We start from the raw sequence: 18,717 nt of genomic DNA on the forward strand, positions 1-18,717 counted from the left end.
AGGCTTCCGACTCCTCACCTCTTGGAAGTGGTCCTGGACGAGGAGCTCCAGCAGCTCTTCCTCAAACTTCTCGAGGGTAGGGTACAGCGTGAAGAATAAGTCGTCCAAGTGCCCCGTCATGGGCTTCTGGAGGCGAGGCTTTCGGAGAGCGTCGCCTGAAACAGCAAGGGTGCAACAAGGATCATCCTTGGGAATAAAACACCCACCAGCAGCCACCAAGGGCCCCCACCCACCCCAGCCTCAGCCTGGGCCTGCAGCAAAGAAGGGTGATTGGGATCCCCAGATGGAACACAAGGCCCAAGCTGAGCCTCCACCTCAATTAAGCAAATGCAGATTCCACTGGCAGTCCAAATTCTACCCCAAACCTCCTCCAGCAGCAGTTTTTATGTTCAACAACTCAAAGAATACAGATTGCAGAAGGCAAAGTCACATGTGTGCCCCTGCAGCCTGCTCCCCTGCATGGCGTCCCTCCTCTCCAGCAGGAACACGGCCAGCCCCGCTGCTCCTTACTTTTCTGCATCACCGTGAACCATCTGCAAACACACTGAACACGCACGAGCCTGTCAAGGTGACCAGCAAAATACAGCCTGAACAGCACCATGAGAAAACGGTCCCATCCAGAGGACAGTGGCCCCATGGACCTAGCTCAGGGTCCGGTGCAGAGCAGGCCTGTAAAAAACCTTGGCTGAGAAAGGGAAGGCCCAGGGCTCCCTGCGGAGCCTTCTCCACTGGCTCGGGAGGAAAGGCTCATCCAGGAGGAGGAAGGATGAGCCAGCCGCTTCCCAACCTACACACAGCATGGACTCTGCCCGTACTTCTCCACCGTCATCCTCCGGTCCTAGCTCCATCTATCGCTACATTTTAATGACAATTTACATATGCAAATTTTAAAAAGCTAATTCCAAAGTTGAAAAAAAAAGAAAACACTGGGGTAACAATACTGATGAATCTGCCGTCAAAAGAGCACTCCACGATCCTGCAGAAGGGTATGAGTCAGTATCACCTTTGCCTTCGTGTATATCAAAAGCTTTCAAATCTCACTTTCTGACCCAGTCATCCCATTTTTTGAACCTATTCAGAGAAAATAATCAAAGACAGAAGCAAAGATTTATGTGCAAGAATATTCAGTAAAACCTTATTATAATAGAGAAAAATCGAAAACAACCAAATGTTCATAGGAGAATGTTCATTAAACTCTTAGTCATTCATACCAAATCAGAACAAAAAAATCATATTATCAAAGGTTATTTAAGAAACTGAGAAACAATCATAATACTGCAAGTGAAAAGAATAGTAACATATAAAACTGTATTATTCCATTTGATAGCAATGTGATTTAAATGTTTATGCACTTAGATGTATGCATGGATATCTGCAGGCAGTAACTGTAGATTACTTCCTTCTTTATAGATTTCCATACTGTCCCCATCACAAACTCACATTACATTTGTCCAATAGAACAGAACAGACAGTCCAGAAATTAATTCATGTACCTACAGCCAATTGCTTTTTAACAGAGGTGCCAAGAACACACACTGGGGAAAGACAAGTCTCTTCAATAAATGGTGCTGGACAAACTGGACACCCACAAGCGAAGGAGATGAGACACCCTACCTCTCACCATATAGAAACATCAACTCAAAATATATTAAAAACTTAAATGTAAAACCTGAAACTATGAAAAAAACACTAGAAGAACACAGAAGAAATGCTTTGTAACACTGGGCTGAGTAGGGATTTTTTAAAGTAACACTGGGCTGAGTAAGGATTTTTTTAAAGAAAACTATAAAGCACAGGCAACAAAAGCAGAAAGAAATCAATGGAGTATATCCAAAGATCAGGTCTTGCACAACAAAGGAAACAAGCAAGTGAAGAGAGAACCTGGAGAGTGGGAGAAAATATTTGTAAAGTAGCTACCTGGCAAGGGGTTAATATCCAGAATACATAAGGAATGTAAGCAACTCAACAGCAAAAACACTAGTAACTTGATTTTAAAATGGGCAGGAGACCTTAATAGACATTCTCAAAAGAAGGCATTCAAATTCAAACAGCCTATAGGCACAAGAAACTATGCTCATGATCACTAGTCATCAGGGAAATGAAAATCAAAACCGCGATGAGACGCCCCTCACTTCAGTGAGAATGGCCATGATCAAAAAGACAAAAGAAAGAGCGAGCTGGTGAGGACGTGGAGAAACGGGAACTGTGGCGGGATTGCAAACTAGGACAGCCACTATGGAAAACTGTACAGAGGTTTCTCAAAAAATTGAAACCAGCATTACTATATAATCCAGCAATCCCACTAGTGAGTATAGAATATCCAAAGGAAATGAAATCAGCCTGTCAAAGTGGTATCGCCATTCCATGTTTATTGCAGCACTATTCACAATGGTGGTGACAGAATCAGCCTAAATGTTCATCAGCAGAGGACTGGGTCAAGCAAAGGAGTATATATGCACAGTGGGGTGCTTAGCAGCCATGAAAAAGAATGAGGCCCTGCCGCTTGCAACACCACCACACAGATGGACCCAGCAGACAGCAAGGTAAAGTGAAAGAAGCCAAGCACAGAAAGTCAAATACCACATGATCTCACTCACATGTGGGAGTTAGACAAATAAAGAGCTGGTACCACAGAAGCAGAGCATCTAACAGTGGTTCCCGAGACTGAGGAGGGGAGAAAGGCAGAGGTTGTCAAGGGGTCATGGTACAAGTTACAACCTGATAGGAGGAATAAATTCTGCTGCTCTTGCACCGTAGGATAATGATGGTTACCAGTAAGTTACTGTAAAATACGAAATAGCTAGACGGGTGGCCTCTGAATGTCCTCATCACAGAACGAGTGTGGGAGATCTGGTCACCCTAATACTCTCATTTGATCATTGTACAACACGTAAGTGTATTGAAACATTAAATTGTTCCACATTTGATAACTCTCAAATGTGTCAAAATTGTATCACAATTACAATGTGTCAACAAAATTTAACAGAATGTTTCAAAAAGTTGAGGGCGAAATTATATAAACTAAAATAACAGAGGACAAAGGCCATTTACCAAACCGACTTCCTTTAGGAAGGATCACCTGTGTGCCACGGGTGCCCCATCATAAGGGGCGGCAACTCAATGGAGCAATCAGGGTCACTAGTCATCTGGGAGGGGGCAGAACTCAGCATTCCTGGAAGTGGGTTCTTCGTGGCCACCCCATGACCAGCGTGCACATGTACCCCCAGCAGCCATTCCTATAGCTGTGACCCTGGTCTACACAGAGAGCTGACGACGCGAGTCCCATGCACAGGAAGTCGTTAGGGGAGGAAAGACAGGTTCCCTCCAGGACAGCCTGACTGAGGAGCTACATCTGCAGTGAGTAGAACCTTCCAGATCCTGGAGGGCCCAGGAAAGCCGGACAAGGCTGGGTAGCCTCATTCAGCCGCTTTTTCCAGGCCACGTCTTGCAAGCATCACAGGCTCTGGAGTAAAGAGCCTAAGTCCAAGCCTGGTTCTGCCACCAAGTTACTCTGGAACCTTCGAGATACCAGGCCTGGACAAAAAGTCTTGCCTTCGCACATCTGAAGGGCTAGAAAAGGGAAAACAGATCAGACCTCCCAGGACGCTCTGAGGTGGGAGGCTTGGATCTGGGATGGATTTAAGACAGAACTTTGATGATGAGACGCTAGTGCTTTACCAATCCATCTCATTTTCTCCCCAAATACATCCTTATGAGCAGGCCCTATTACCGTCCCCAATTTATCAAGGAAAAACAAAAGCAAAGACTTGGAGAGACTAGGACCTGACCAGAGCTCACACCGTGGCTAGACATGGAACAGACATCTGCCACAGGTCTGTCAGCCTCCAGCATAACCCACAAGCATCTTTTCACTATCTGAAACCGTTCATTCATTCACTCATTCAACTAACCAACCAACAGTGGCAACCAAGACAAACATGAACCCCACCTTGGCAGAAGTGAGCCCACAGCAGCAGAGGTGTTCTGGCCCTCATGCTCTGCAGCTAAGACAACCTTTCATTTATCTGGGTCCGAGTCTCTAACTAGGAATGGAATTCCCAAATAACAGCATTGCTCCCCTGGAAAAAAACGCGCTCTACTCTACAACAATCCATTTTATTCTGGGATTCCCACAAACACACTACAGAGAAAATGGGGGTTGCCAGCAAACCCTTCACAAGCAAGAACCCCCTTACCACTGATATCCATTAGAGAGCCCTAAGAGTCCCCTGGGCCCTAACAGGCTCCCATGGTCCACAGCCTCCTGGGGACCTATCTCTTCTACTAAGAATACTTAATTCACCAAAATGTACCTCAAAAAGTAAGAACACTGTAATAGTGGCAGTGGAATGAAAACTAAACTTGGGAATGATTTAAGCAGGAATGAAAATGACTTTGAGCTAGTCGAGGTTTCTTCTAAAACACCTTGTATTGCCTTTGGTGACTGTGGTTAGATTTGAGGTCTGCCCTACCAAAATCCGTTCAAGAGAGAGCTGACGTATCTCCTAAGAGAGCAATGCGACATCCTTAGCAACCAAGCCAGGGCTTGCTTCACAGTGTCTACACAACAGATACTTGTTGAATAAATCAATGAATAATGAATGAATTAGTGAATATACAAAAGATATACACCAAACTATGAGCAGTGGTTTTCTCCACGAAGTGAGACTAGAAGGGAAGACTTTCCGTCTTTACTAAATATATTGAATAAAGATGAACTCTGTGGTTTTAAAGTGGTCTTTTGCATTGTATAAAAGGGGCACACAATAGACAGGCTGTGTCGGCACTAGTCAGAAAGCAGCCTCAAGGCCAGGCACAGTGGCGCAGGTCTGTGATCCCAGCACTTTGGAAGGCCAAGGCGGGTGGATTCCTTGATGCTTGAGCCCAGGAGTCCGAGACCAGCCTGGGCAACATGGAGAAACCTGTCTCTACAAAAAATACAAAAATGAGCTGGAGGCTGGGCCCTGTGACTGATGCCTATAATCCCAGCAATTTGGGAGGCCAAGGTAGGTGGATCGCCTGAGGTCAGAAGTTCAAAACCAGCCTAGCCAACATGGTTGAAACCCCATTTCTACTAAAAATACAAAAATTAGCCAGGCATAGTGACACAGGCCTGTAATTCCAGCTACTTGGGAGGCTGAGGCAGCAGGATTGCCTGAACCCAGGAGACAGAGATTATAGTGAGCCAAGATTGTGCCACTGCACTCCTGCCTGGGTGACAGAGCAAGACTGTCTAAAAAAAAACAAGCCAGGCACGGTGGCACATGCCTGTAGTCCCCACTACTCAAGAGGCTGAGGAGGGAGAATGACTTGAGCGTGGGAGGTGGAGTTTGCAGCAAATCCAGATCGTGCCACTGCGCTCCAGCCTGAGCAACAGAGCCAGACCCTGTCTAAAAAAAAAAAAAAAAAAAAAATAGAATCAGAGAAAAATCTGGCTCTCATTTTACATATATATACATATATATATATATATATATATATATATATATATATACATATACACACACTCATAATTTTTAAAGTTTAAGAAGTAAAATAAAAAGAAAGTAGAAAGTACCCTCAGGGCCCACACAACACTGGCACCCCACACACAACAAAAAAAAACTAGGCAAATTGTGTTTCTCTCCTAAAACGGCCCCGGGGCAGGGGTGTGGGTGTTGCTGAGATACTTGTCCTTTCTCTCCAAAGGGGCACATGTGGCCCTCACCTGGTGGAGTCAGTCACTCAAGCCTCCCTCCCTCCAGACACCAGGGCATGTGCTGGCCCTGCCTTCAGATCCCCTGCTCATTTGATTTTCAACACCAGCAGCATAAAATGTCCTTTATTTTGTAATGTTACCGGCACCGTCTGCATTCCTTCAGCGCCTTGGACTGACCGGCTGCTCCATATCTGGAGGACAACTTGAGGCCAACGGGCCAGGCCTCTTCCAAAACGTGGCCTTTAAGGATGAGGAGCAGGAGTCCTATACCCAGCCACATGCTTCTTAAACCCAAAACTCCATCTCCATCTCGTGCCTCCCTTGGTCCCAGCTGGACACAAGACACCAGGGACAAAACCAGGCCTGTCTTCTTGGGCACCTCAGCTTCTCAACTGCTGTCCTAGTCATGAGACTGAGCCAGTCCACAGTGACCTGCAGGTATTTCTGTTGGTCTGCAGTGCTACTGACACCCACTGGCAAGTCCCAGTGATGACTACACCTCCAGCTCCAAGACTCCCAGGTGGTAAGACTCACACAGCTGACTTGAAAGAACACACAGCTAGTTCCCAAGATCACAATCAACCAGGTGACATCTCACAGCTGGTCCCCAAGATCACCATCAACCAGGTGACATCTCACAGCTGGTCCCCAAGATCACTATCAACCAGGTGACATCTCACAGCTGGTCCCCAAGATCACTATTAACCAGGCTGCATCTCACAGCAGGGCCTACAGGGCTCTCCCTGGCCAGCAGAGCAGGGGCCAGAGGGACAGGCCATGGCCCAGGTCTCAGAGCTAGATACAGGTTTCCTTGTTCTCTTCGCTAACTCAACAACAGTAACAATGAGGCCTTCCCTCCATCTCTTTCTTTCTTTCAGAGGATTGCCGGCAGGTTATAGGGGTAATAAGACACTCTGAAGGAGGCATGGAAGGTGCCTATAGCTCATTGAGCCAGGAGAGACCCAGACCAGGACCCCAAGCTTGCTCGTCTTCAGAGTTCATTCCTCCCTTCTCATTTCACCCTCTCCTCCCTGGAATGGTGGAAAAACAGTGACTTCACAATGATGATATCCACCAGAGACCCATCCAAGAAATTAATTAACTCCGATGATAACATCCCAGCACCAACCAGAACGCCTGTGCAACGCACAGCGATGCCATCGCTGACAACCAGGGACCCGTGCTGGAGCAGGCTGCGTCCCTTCCTTCAGGGTCCAGAATGAGCCAAACCCTCAGCACAGCACTGTTCTCAATCCCCGCCCCTCACACACAAGGTCAAATCCTACTCTTCCCGGAAACCAGCAGGGAGTCAGTCACCCAAGACAGCAGGTTCTGGCGGTGCTACAACATCTCCAGCACATGACAGGTAGAAAGAGGCTGGTGTGGTCCCTTCTCCTGGACTCCTCAAGAAAGCCACACAAAAGTGTGGAAGAAGTGCCTGGAAGCAGCATGGGGCCCAGGTCACGAGGACCGCCCAGCAGATTCCTACAGCAGAGCACACCCTCAACCTCCCATGGCTGTTGGGGTCGACACAATTCCACCAGTGGAGAATCAACCTCTGCAAACCACACCAAGCCAGAGCCCTTGTCCTTTAACAGGAATTTCAGTTTCCAGAAATACTCAAGTCCCTGCACCCTGTTCACAGCAGCATTCTTCACAGAGCCAGGAGGTGGAAGCAACCCAAGAAACCGATGAAACAATCAGCAAAACAGGGTCCATCCAGAAACCGGAAAATCACTCAGCCTTAAAAGAAAAAGGAAGAAAATTCGGACACTATCATGTGGATGAACCCCGAAGACATTCCGCAAAGAACCTCGAAGACACTCCACTCTTAGGATGAACTAACAGAGCAATTCTGCTGTCGCCCTAGAAGAATACCTGCCACTGAAGGGCAAGGCCTGCGTGACTCCGCTCACAGGAGGTCCCTAGAGTCCTCGAACTCATGAAGACAGAAAGCAGAAGGGTGGCTGCCAGGGGCTTGGGGAGTCAGTCCTGAATGGGACAAAGCCTCGGCCGGGAAGATGAAAGAGTTCTGGGACAGATGGCGCCGGTGGCTGCATGGCACTGTGAATGGACTTACTCACACTCAACTGTACATTTTCAAAGGGCTAAGATGGCCAATTTTATGTTATTCTTATTTTATCTTAATTTTAAAATCATCACCACCATCAAGTCACTGATACGATGCCCTGTGGATGAGATCCAGCCACAGTCCTCCTGGCTGTGGTCACAGAGACATAAACTCTGTGTCTCACAAAAGCATCTTCCCAACGAAAGAAGACAGAATGACTTGAAAGACGTGAGACACTACTTAGGAGGGAAATAGAAACTGGAATGGCATTGCCATCTTCCTCCTCGCCCACCACGACCCCCGCCAGGCCGAGCTGCTGAGCTGCAGAGGGCGCTCGGCCCACGTTCCCCTAGAAGAGCCCAGTGCCTTCGAGGTTTCACTGTGAATAGCACAGACTCAACTCACCAAGCGGAGAGAAGCGAAGACGTCCTTACCAGATTCTCCATGAGCTGGAAGCAAGCCAGGGATCTGCTGCAGACCAGACACCAGAAGGTTCTCGGGAAGAAGGTGGAACACAGGCTCCAGGGCCGGGTGTGGCTTCAGTGTGTACTGCAGGCTGCAGTTCTCAATGAGGGTCATGTGTTTGTTTTCTGGGGAAGAAAACACCCACATGATCAATGTGATCACTGCTGAAAGCAAAGGCAGTCAAACTAGCCAACGAACGGAGAATGTTAGAAATACCACAAACAGAAAAGGTACTTTTCTAAGATAGGAAGTGCTCTGTTCAGCCTAAAAGTGAAAAGCACTGAACTTTCATAACCTTCTCTGGTAAAGTCACAATTTTTTTTTAAATGACAGAGTCTTGCTGTGTCACCCAAGCTGCAGTGCAATGACGTGATCTCCACTCACTGCAACCTCCACCTCCTGGGTTCAAGCGATCCTCCTGCCTCAGCCTCCTGAGTAGCTAGGACTACAGGCGCCCACCACCATGCCGGGCTAATTTTTGTATTTTTAGTAGAGATGGGATTTCACCACGTTGGCCAGGATGGTCTTGATCTCTTGACCTTGTGATCCACCCAACTCAGCCTCCCAAAGTGCTGGGATTACGGGTGTGAGCCACTGTGCCAAGCCTTGAAGTTAAAATGAAAAATTTTTTTTATTTTTCTTTTTTCGTTTTAGAGACAGGATCTCGCTCTGTTCGCCCAGTTGGAGAGCCGTGGTGTAATCATAGCTCCCTAGAGCATCAAATTCCTGAGCTCAAGTGATCCTCCCACCTTGGCCTCCCAAAGTGCTGGGATTACAGGCATGAGACACCACGCCTGGCCTGGAGGTACAGGTTTTTAATCCTGCATAAAATCTCTCCTGCCCACCACTTCCCTCAGTCTCCTGAGAGCACAGGCCGGCACAGGCTGTGTGGTTTCCCCAGGTCTCGCTGGTCCCTGCCATCAGAGGGGCCTGGAGGACACCCTGGCCCGAGGCCTGCCTGCCTGCCTTTGCCTGTCGGCACCTGTATCCACCAAGCTCCAAAAGGAGCAGGCAGCCCTGGAGCGAGGCCAGCAGCGTCAGAGACGGAGCCCTGTCCTCAAGGACATGCCACTCTCCTGGGGTGACAGTTAAGACCAAACAGCCGATACCCGTAACACACGGGAGAACTGCACCTGAACCACGAGACTGCTGTGGGTAAAGCACAAGGGGAAACGCGAGGAGCAAAAGGGGCGTGAGAGAACATCCCCAGAGAAACGACACCCGGGAGGACTGTGGCCGCACCGCACTGCGGGCCGGCCCTGAACGTGGAAGGAACAGCATCCCCAGAAACAGAGGTATGGGGAGAGGCACGCCCCCGAAACACAGACCCCAGGGCTGACCTCTTCACATTCCCACCAAATGGCCAATCTTGCTGGGGCCTGATTTTCTCCACAGACAGAAAGCCCATCACTCCCCAAAGCACAGCAGGTGCGCATGGTCTCAGGCAGCTCAAGTCCTGGCTGTGGCCACGCCAGGGACAGCTGCTGAGAGTCACAAGTTCAGCTCATTCCTGAACAAAGAGCTAAATATGAACTAACTGTATCATTAGAAATAGAAATTAGCAAAAAACTAGGCCCAGCACGGTGGCTCATGCCAGTAGTAGCTAGGATTACAGGCATGCACCACCACACCCAGCTAATTTTTTGTACTTTTAATAGAGACGGGGTTTCATCAGGTTGGTCAGGCTGGTCTGGACTCCTGACCTCGTGATCTGCCCGCCTTGGCCTCCCCAAGTGCTGGGATTACAGGCGTGAGCTACTGCGCCTAACAAAAATTTAAAAAATTTTTTTAAGTTGGGGAGGGGCTCACTCCTGCAATCCCAGCACTTCGAGAGGTTAAGACAGGCAGATCACGAGGTCGGGAGATAGAGACCATTCTGGCTAACACAGTGAAACCCCGTCTCCACTAAAAATACAAAAAATTAGCCGGGCGTGGTAGCCCACGCCTGTAATCCTAGCTACTCAGGAAGCTGAGGCAGGAGAACTGCTTTAACCCAGGAGGCAGAGGTTGCAGTGAGCCAAGATCACGCCACTGCAATCCAACCTGGGTGATAGAGCGAAACCATCTTGGGGGTGGGGGGGCAAAGAAAAAGAAATTAGTGAAAAATCGTATTTTTTGAGTACCTAACCACTCCAAACATGGAATCTACTTACTTTAAAGTGTAAAATACCACTAAAGGCATTTGACCTGTGTGGCTCGTCAGGAGGAACAACCTCCCCGGGGGGCGGCAGGGAGGCGGACACAAGAGAAATCGGGCAAGACTCCAAATGCTCAGACATCCAGCCCAGCCATCCCCGACTCGAATTTACCCCGTGAATTCCGCACACGCTCAGAGGAAGGCCGGACACCCACTGCAATGGGGTTTCTAACCTTTTTTTTTTTTTTTTTTTAAGACAGAAACTCACTCTGTTACCCCACTGCAATGGGGTTTCTATCTTTTTTTTTTTTTTTTTTTTTTTTTTTGAGACAGAAACTCACTCTGTTACCCCACTGCAATGGGGTTTCTATCTTTTTTTTTTTTTTTTTTTTTTGAGACAGAAACTCACTCTGTTACCCAGGCTGGAGTGCAGTGGTGTGATCTCAGCTCACCGAAACCTCCACCTCCCGAGTTCAAGCAATTTTCCTGCTTCAGCCCAGAGTAGCTGGGATTATAGGCAACCGCCACCACACCCAGCTAATTTTTGTATTTTTAGAAGAGACAGGGTTTCACCATGTTGGCCTGGCTGGTCTCAAATTCCTGACCTCAGGTGATCCGCCCACCTCGGCCTACCAAAGTGCTGGGACTACAGGCATGAGCCACCAAACCTGCCCCAACTTTTTCTTATAAAACAGCATAAAGGTTGGTGTGCAGGAGGCCGATTCAGTCAATCATGAAACACCAATTCCACAAAATACCACAGAGCTATAAAAGAATGAGTGCTTTCCATGTACTGATATGCAACATTCTTCCAGACAAATTGTTTTGGGGAAAAAGCAAGGTGCGGAATAGTGAGTAAGAAGAGGTCAAAAATCAGATGCAACACTGGACATTCACTTTGCTTCTGTGTCCACAGCAAGCCCCCGGAAGGGTGTTACCAGGGCAGCCTAGGTGAAATAACAGCAAAAGTTCCTTTTCCTCACTGTTCTCCTTCAGCCCCTTTTTCCATGGGCACAGCTCTTTAAAGGAACCAGACGGCAGGGATGCCACCAGAGCTTCTTGACCCCTCACCAAATACCAGAGAAAGACAGAGCCCCATGAAACTGGTGAAAACTAGAACAGGCGACCCCCAGCTGCCTTTAGACCACTGGAACGTCATTACAACGCTATCATGGCTCACTACAGCCTCAAATTCCTGGCCTCAAGCAATCCTCCCACCTCAGCCTCCCAAGTAGCTATAACCACAGGGGCGCATCACCACACCCACTTAATTTTTGTGTTTTTTGTAGAGATGGGGGTCTCAGTATGTTGTCCAGGATGGTCTCAAACTCCTGGCCTCAAGCAGCCTGCCCACCTCAGCCTCTCAAAGTGTGGGGATCACAGGCGTGAGCCACTGCACCCGTTGCTTTTTTATACTTTTGGATTCCAAATCATGTGAGTGTGTCACCATTACCAGCAAATTTTGGGAAACGTCCGCTGCAAAGATGAGTGACCCAGGGCCTGCCGCGAGTTCTGCCTGAAGCCTCCACTCAGGGCTCACAGCTTCCACACGGACGCACGCACGTGCAGACTGTGGACATGGAGTGAACGTGGTAGCTGTGTACTTTGTTCTAAGGATACTTCTAGAGAGAAAATCCTGGCACATGAATAATTAGACTCAATTGAAAAATAACCTAAAAGCCAATCTTTAGCAATGAAATGGAAGTTCCTGACTGGCTGTTCTCTGTAAACTGAAAAGAAAATCCTGAGCCCCCAATAGACTGAAGGGACCGCCTCTTGGCCTAGAGGACTCCAGAGGAGCCCTGAAAACTGAGTTCAGGGCTGTGACCAGAGGGGGACTAGACAGGCCTCGATGCGCCCGGGCCCACACTAACTGCCATTAGCCTTTCTTCACTCAGGACTGGACAGAAACTGCTCTTTCTAGACTCCACTGCTGCTGCCCTCCTCCGGATAGTCTACGGAGAACACGCAGGGAGGGCTTTAGTGTCGTCTGCTTCACCTTCTGACGTCAGAGAGTAAAGAACTCCCCCCGAGGGTACTGCCAGTGCCACCATATTTTGAACGCGCATCCCATGAAGCGGCATGGGCTCAGCTGCCCACATGCACGTTTCTCCTCTCATCAACACGCAGGACCCCTCCTGGGCTTGTTAAAAAGCAGACTCAGCCCCCGCTCAGCAGAAATTCCTCTTCCCTCTGTTCCTTCCTCAAAGGGTCTGTTTCTGGCTTCTGGCCAGAAGCTATACTTCCCAGCCTGTCTGAAAGGCCACCTGCAGGCTGCAGCCCTTTCTGAGAAATGAAGCTCTCCTTTCCCGACTTAGGAACCTCAGCGCTCTTCAGCTGTCACCTCCTATCATGACACTGTCACCAAGACCAGTGAGGGGCAAAGAGAGTGGGTTGGATGTTTTGTTTTGTTTTGTTTTGTTTTTGAGACAGGGTCTCATTCTATCACCCAGGCAATCCACCTGCCTCAGCCTCCCAAAGTGCTATGATTACAAGCCTGAGCCACTACGCCAGCCAGGTTTGACTTTTAACCCGAGCCACAAGGCACACACAACATCCCCTTCAAGGAATCTAGGCAGCACCTCACTTCAAAGAGACAGAAAGTCACCCTCCCCAACAGATCTACCTCCAGCCACTCTTCCCCCTACCCGAACACTCCCCCAACTGCTGGGCAAGCACAGCCTCTGTGCTCTGAGCCTCCCTGACGTCCTTCTAGCCCACTCCCAACCCTCCCACCACACACCCCTCCTGTCATCCTCCAGGCAGGCAGCAGCAGAGCAGACCGTCATCCCCTTCCCTCCTACTGGTTCCCTCTGCTGCCTGGGAACGGCTGATCAGAGAGGAACAGCAGGACACTCCACCCGACCCCTACCCTGCTCTAAGGCGGCCTCTCAGCCACAGGGCCTTGCCATGCTGGGGATAACCGATGGCTGTGCGGTCAGAGGTTTAGAGCCAGTGGCTGGTGACAGAAAGCTACTACTCCTTCATCTGGTAAGCAGAGCTGCTCCCCTCCCTCCAGGCGGCTCTCACAGGCCCTCCCATGCCATCCCCACAAAGCAATGCCCTCCCTCAGGGCTGCTGTGTTTCAGTTCTTTACTTTCTGCCAAAAGTCCAAGGCCACAAAACATTTGCCGAAACCTCTTAGATAAATTAGCTAAGTGGACAGCGGTTACACTGAGAAAGATCCCATTCAGAGCTAAGGGTGGGGAACACTCAGGGAAGGCGGGAGAGCAGCGAGTGCTGCCAAGGACAGGCCTGGCTCTTACGCTCTGCGGGGTCCTGGAGAAGCGGGTGCAGGAGGGCTCTGGGGGTGCCATGGTACAGCCGCAACCTGGAAGACAGGACCCAAAGAATACTCATCAGCCACGTGTGCACTTCTCAGAAAGAGAGCACATGGAAACCTTGGCCACCAGCATGCCCACCAGAGCTTTCTAAACGCCACCAGCTAAGGCCAGCAGCAGCTCCCCAAGCCCTCGGTGCTGACGGCCAAGCACGTCCAGCACACACACAGCACCGACCCAAGACAGCCTGAGAACCGAGGAGCTGGAAAACACCATTCATGGAAATTTATAAAACTCTAAAATGTCTCAAGAAAGACACATCTGAGGAATTTCCATTGCTGTGGATCTGGAGCGGTGGTTCTCAACCAGGGATGACTCTGCCCACTAGGGCACGTTTGGCAATGGCTGGAGATATTTTTCTCCTTCGTCACAACTGGGGCAGGGAGGGGGTGCCTCTGGCATCTAGTAGATTGCCAGGGATGCTGCTAAACATCCTACAGCACAGAGAACAGCCCCACCACAGCAAAGAATTCTCCACTGGAAAGTCAGTGGTGCCAAGCTAGGGAAACCCTGATTCAAAGTAAACACGTAGGCTTTAACCCTGGCTGAAGGGATGACGTGCCAGCCTACCCACCCATATGTCCGGCCCCTACACAGAGCCTGGCATGTAGCAGACGCTCAGCCAGTGTGTGCTGAACGAACACCTGCTAACCACCAGCGCCTGTGAAAAACACACCACTCAATATTCAAGCAGAACTTACGACATACACGTTGTTATTATCCCTCATGTACAGGTGAATGCCTTCAGGCTCCAAGAATACAAATCACTTGCCTGAAGTCCCACAGGGAATCAGCGCTGGAGCAGGACTTTGGCGCATATCCATCCTACCTCAAATACACCGCTCGTGGCCAAAGCCAGCCCTTACTCCTGCCTAAAAAATAATTCCTTAACTCACTTAGAAATGGCAAACGCAGCCAGACGCAGTGGCTCACGTCTGTAATCCCAACACTTTGGGTGGCTGAGGCGAACAGATCTCTTAAGCCCAGGAGTTCAAGACCAGTCTGGGCAACACAGGAGACCCCGTCTCTACTAAAAATACAAACATCACCCAGGTGTGATGGTGCACGCCTGTAACCTCTGCTACTCAGGCGGCTAACACATGAGAATCACTTGAGCCTGGAAGCAGACATTGCAGTGACCCAAAATGTACCACTGTACAGCAGCCTGCATGACAGAGCGAGACCCCACCTCAAAAAAAAGCAGAAAAAAAAAAAAAGGCAAACCCCCAAGCCAGAAACATCCAACACTATACTATTATGGACATAAAACTTTAGATGATAAATGTAAGGCTTTCACTGCCACCATGAGACGCCCAGTTAAACCACCATAGACACTGGAATGCAGCCAGGCACAAAATCCCATCTCTACTAAAAATACAGAACTTAGTCACAGGTGGTGGCAGGTGCATCAGCAAGGTCTGGAGTTCAAGACCAGCCTGGCCAACATGGTGAAACCCTGTCTCTACTAAAAATACAAAATTAGCCAGGCTGTAGTGGCATGCGCCTGTAGTCCCAGCTACTTGGGAAGCTGAGGCAAGAGAATCACTCAAACCCGGGAGGCGGAGGTTGCAGTGAGCCGAGATCACACCACTGCACACTGGCCTGGCTGAGAGAGTGAGACTCCATCTCAAAAGAAATAAAAAAAAAGAAAGACATTGGCAAACCCCACGGTTGTAGAAACAAGGTAGGTACCGTTTGTCCTGGGAAGCAGAGGTAGGAGATTCCGGCTGCTTGCTGAAGATCTGAAGGATTCCAAACCCACAGGACAACGTCTGGAGGGTCCCATCCGGTTTCTTGCCCTCAGCAACCACTTCGACCACAGCCACGATATGAGGGTGGTTTAAGGATGTGTGAAAATACAAGGGCTGCAGAATAGAAGCCAGAGGACGGTCTGAGTGCTCAAGACACAGGCGCCGTCCCCATCCTCAAGACCACCTTCCTACACATGCCACAGCACCCGGAACCCTCTAACATGCGCACGTGTGGGGCACCACATCTCTGCAGGATACCAAGGAAGCAGGCACACTGAGGTAACTCCCTCGGACTCAAAAACTGGTGTCGGAGCTCTTGACTCCAGAGCGCCCAACATCCAGGACATCTGCTTCCGCTCCAGAACCTTCCATCCCCTGGGAATTCCACCACCAGAAACACCAACAGACCTCGGGCCCACTAAAGCAGTAAGGTGCTAAAGCGGCTATGCACCCCACACTGCGGAGGGACATCAGGTAGGACCACGGTTAGACCAGGCCAAGACAACGCGTCCACCCCTACAAACACACACACGTGCTGATCAATTCACACTCCAAGCATCACCCGACGCTCAACACAGAACACCTTCAATCATACCTGGCTGGGGCTGACTGGATCCCTGCTTCACGTGTAACCATTTTGAGTTCCATCTGAACTAATTATACTTAGACTATTAACAAGAAGAATCCTTGGATTTCTTTAGGTGCTAAGTAATTATCCCCAGTTCACAGCCCAAAAGTCTAAAGTCTTTTTATGCTGAAAATCACCTTGAGATCATTTTATTAAAAGATTTCTCAAGATCTAAGCCAAGTAGATGATATTCAAATTGATCTTAAAAGGTTTTCCAGTCACACCTTCCCATCTGCAACACCCAAATGGCCAGCCTCTGCCTTCCTGCCAGGCCCAGGGAGGGGCCTGGGAAGACAGCACAGGAGACTCAACCCCTTTCTGAACCTCATACGGACGCTCCCACTTGGGAATGAATGCACCTTTGCTCTGCTTTTCTATTGCATTAAATTCAGTGCTGTTATTTTTATTTAAAATTAAGGGGGCTAGGGCGGTGGCTCACACCTATAATCACAGCACTTTTGGGAGGTCAAGGCAGGTGGATCACTTGAGCTCAGGAGTTCAGGACCAGCCTGGGCAACATAGCAAAAAACCATTTCTACCAAAAATACAAAAATTAGGCAGGCATGGTGGCACACACCTGTGGTCCCAACTACTTAGAAGGCTGAGACAGGAAGATCACTTGAGCCCAGGAAGTGGAGGTTGCAGTAAGCTGAGATCACATCACTGTACTCCAGCCTGGGCAACAGAATGCAACTTTGTCTAAAAAACAAACAAACAAAAAAAAACACATGAAGGAATGCCGTAAGCACAGAAGACAGAGATGGAGTCACTGGCTGGGTTTGCTAATCAACAGGGAATGTGCATCCCCAGGCATCAGGAGTGGTGCTGCGCCCATACCCCAACACCCTAGCTGGGGGACAAAGCACGGGTCACCAACTGAGCACAGAGACCACCCCCACCAAGGCAGAGAGAGGTAAGGAGGGCTGAGGCTGGTCTTTCACTCTATGACTTAATCTTGGAATAATACTCCTATTAACGAGTCATTACCATGGTGTCACCGAGAAAACGTTTACTGTAATCACAGACTGTCAGCCCAGGATAACAGAGAGACGCATTAAAACATCAGCCATGAGATATAAATCGTTATTCTATTATCTTTTATTGCAATATGATGAAATAATGACCACTTACAGCTGACAGGTGGTTGGACTGAGAGAGAATTATGTTTGTTTCCAAGACTCAAGAACTGTTTTTAAAAAGCCCCACTGCAAAGTCGAGCTGGTCATTATCTCACCTTTTCTATTTATACCTGTGCCTATCAGTCTGACGAACACTACTCACTTTTTTTAGTGGCAATAAAATAACGTTTTCAACTCTGAGGCAGAGCAACAACAATCTGCCAGCCTAGAGGTCACCCTGAAATCACTCTACCTGAACCTGGTGGAACCCGTGGCTACAGGCATGTCCCAAGTACAAGTTCATGGCGATGCCTCTCCCTTCTGTTTACGACTAACAATGTTAGTGAGGCCAAAAACAACAACAGCACCAGAGCCCGAGAGCTGCTCATCTCAGCTGATCCAACCTTAGAGTCTAAAGAATCCACCTTTAATCAGAAGAGTCAGGCACACCGAGTGCATGTTTTAAGAGTTCAGATGGTAGCACCAGTACCATTACTGATTGATAAGGACACAGGCTCTTTTCCAAAAATCATATTGACCCTCCAGTGTGGGAACAGCCCCAAGCTAAAGAATTTACAAGAAACCTGGAAAACGCAAGTCAGCTTTCAAGAAGCCCAAGCCTCGAAGGCTTCATAAAGGCCAGATGAGGCAGGCAGAAAACCGCAAGCGACAGAGCCGCACGGCTGCGCTCCTCCAGTCGTCCTGGCAAAGTCACGTCTAACCACCCAATGCCCGCCCCACTGAGCCAGGCGGCACGCAGCTGAGGAATGCCTGCACGCGAGCCCTTCGGTCTGAGGAAACCCAAGCAACGCCACTGCCGTACGTTTCGAGAGGAACATTCTCAGCATCAACCGAAACTGCAGGATTAAAAGGTTAAGTCAAGCCCATCGAATCGCCTGCAGGGAAAAGCCACTTGAGACAAAAGAGATGGGCTCTCCGTTACCCCCGCATCACAGCTCATGGATCTGCACTGGACAAGTTTCCTCCCTGACAGCATAAACAGATTAATAAATCATTTAAATGCGCCTATCTTCATGCCTTCATCTTCAAAAACATGGACACCATTTTGCCTCGGGACCAAGTTTCCATTTTTCACCCGGGGTAACAGAAGTGGAATTGGGCCTCTGCTGATGTTGTAGCAGGAGCAGCAGCGGGAAACGGATCTCTCAAACACCGAATAACGGAAGGAAGAGTTTATTCCGCCAGGAGACCAGGCAGTAATTTGTCAAAAGCCCAGCTTATCTAACAAAGGAAGGTTCTGCCTTTATATAGACTTATACTTCAGATGTTACACGTGGAAGAATCTTAGGTTTATAGCTGTAGGAATCACATATGATAGGGTTCCGGTTTACAGTTTTAGGACTCACATGTGAAAAGGTCTCTGGTTTGATCTTGTTTTAAGTAAAAACAGTGTCTTCCAGATAGTTTCCCCATGTTATTTTCAGGAAGGAGATTCAGGAGGCGCCAGCTGGCCTGCTCTCTCTTCTATTGAGCTGCACAGTGGATGA

General features: G+C 48.9%; 1 protein-coding gene across 13 annotated transcripts in view; it reads right to left on the reverse strand.

Moving 5' to 3' along the window:
* The window catches only part of NPHP4 (nephrocystin 4), a 140,257-nt gene that overhangs the window by 99,860 nt on the left and 21,680 nt on the right, over positions 1–18,717 (reverse strand). For 10 of the 13 annotated variants that reach the window (XM_074379971.1, XM_039473734.2, XM_039473735.2 and 7 more), the window contains 4 exons: positions 15,405–15,577; positions 13,638–13,702; positions 8,204–8,359; positions 19–155 (listed from right to left, as the gene is read on the reverse strand). In XM_074379971.1, coding sequence (XP_074236072.1) covers positions 19–155; positions 8,204–8,359; positions 13,638–13,702; positions 15,405–15,577 — 531 coding nt within the window. Of the gene's footprint in view, positions 1–18; positions 156–8,203; positions 8,360–13,637; positions 13,703–15,404; positions 15,578–16,668; positions 16,791–18,717 lie in introns of all 13 variants that reach the window. The other 3 variants (XM_074379972.1, XM_039473742.2, XM_039473743.2) reach the window with 3 other exon arrangements.

Source organism: Saimiri boliviensis, chromosome 11, assembly GCF_048565385.1.
Source record: "Saimiri boliviensis isolate mSaiBol1 chromosome 11, mSaiBol1.pri, whole genome shotgun sequence".
In the NCBI taxonomy this organism is placed as follows: Eukaryota; Metazoa; Chordata; class Mammalia; order Primates; family Cebidae; genus Saimiri; species Saimiri boliviensis.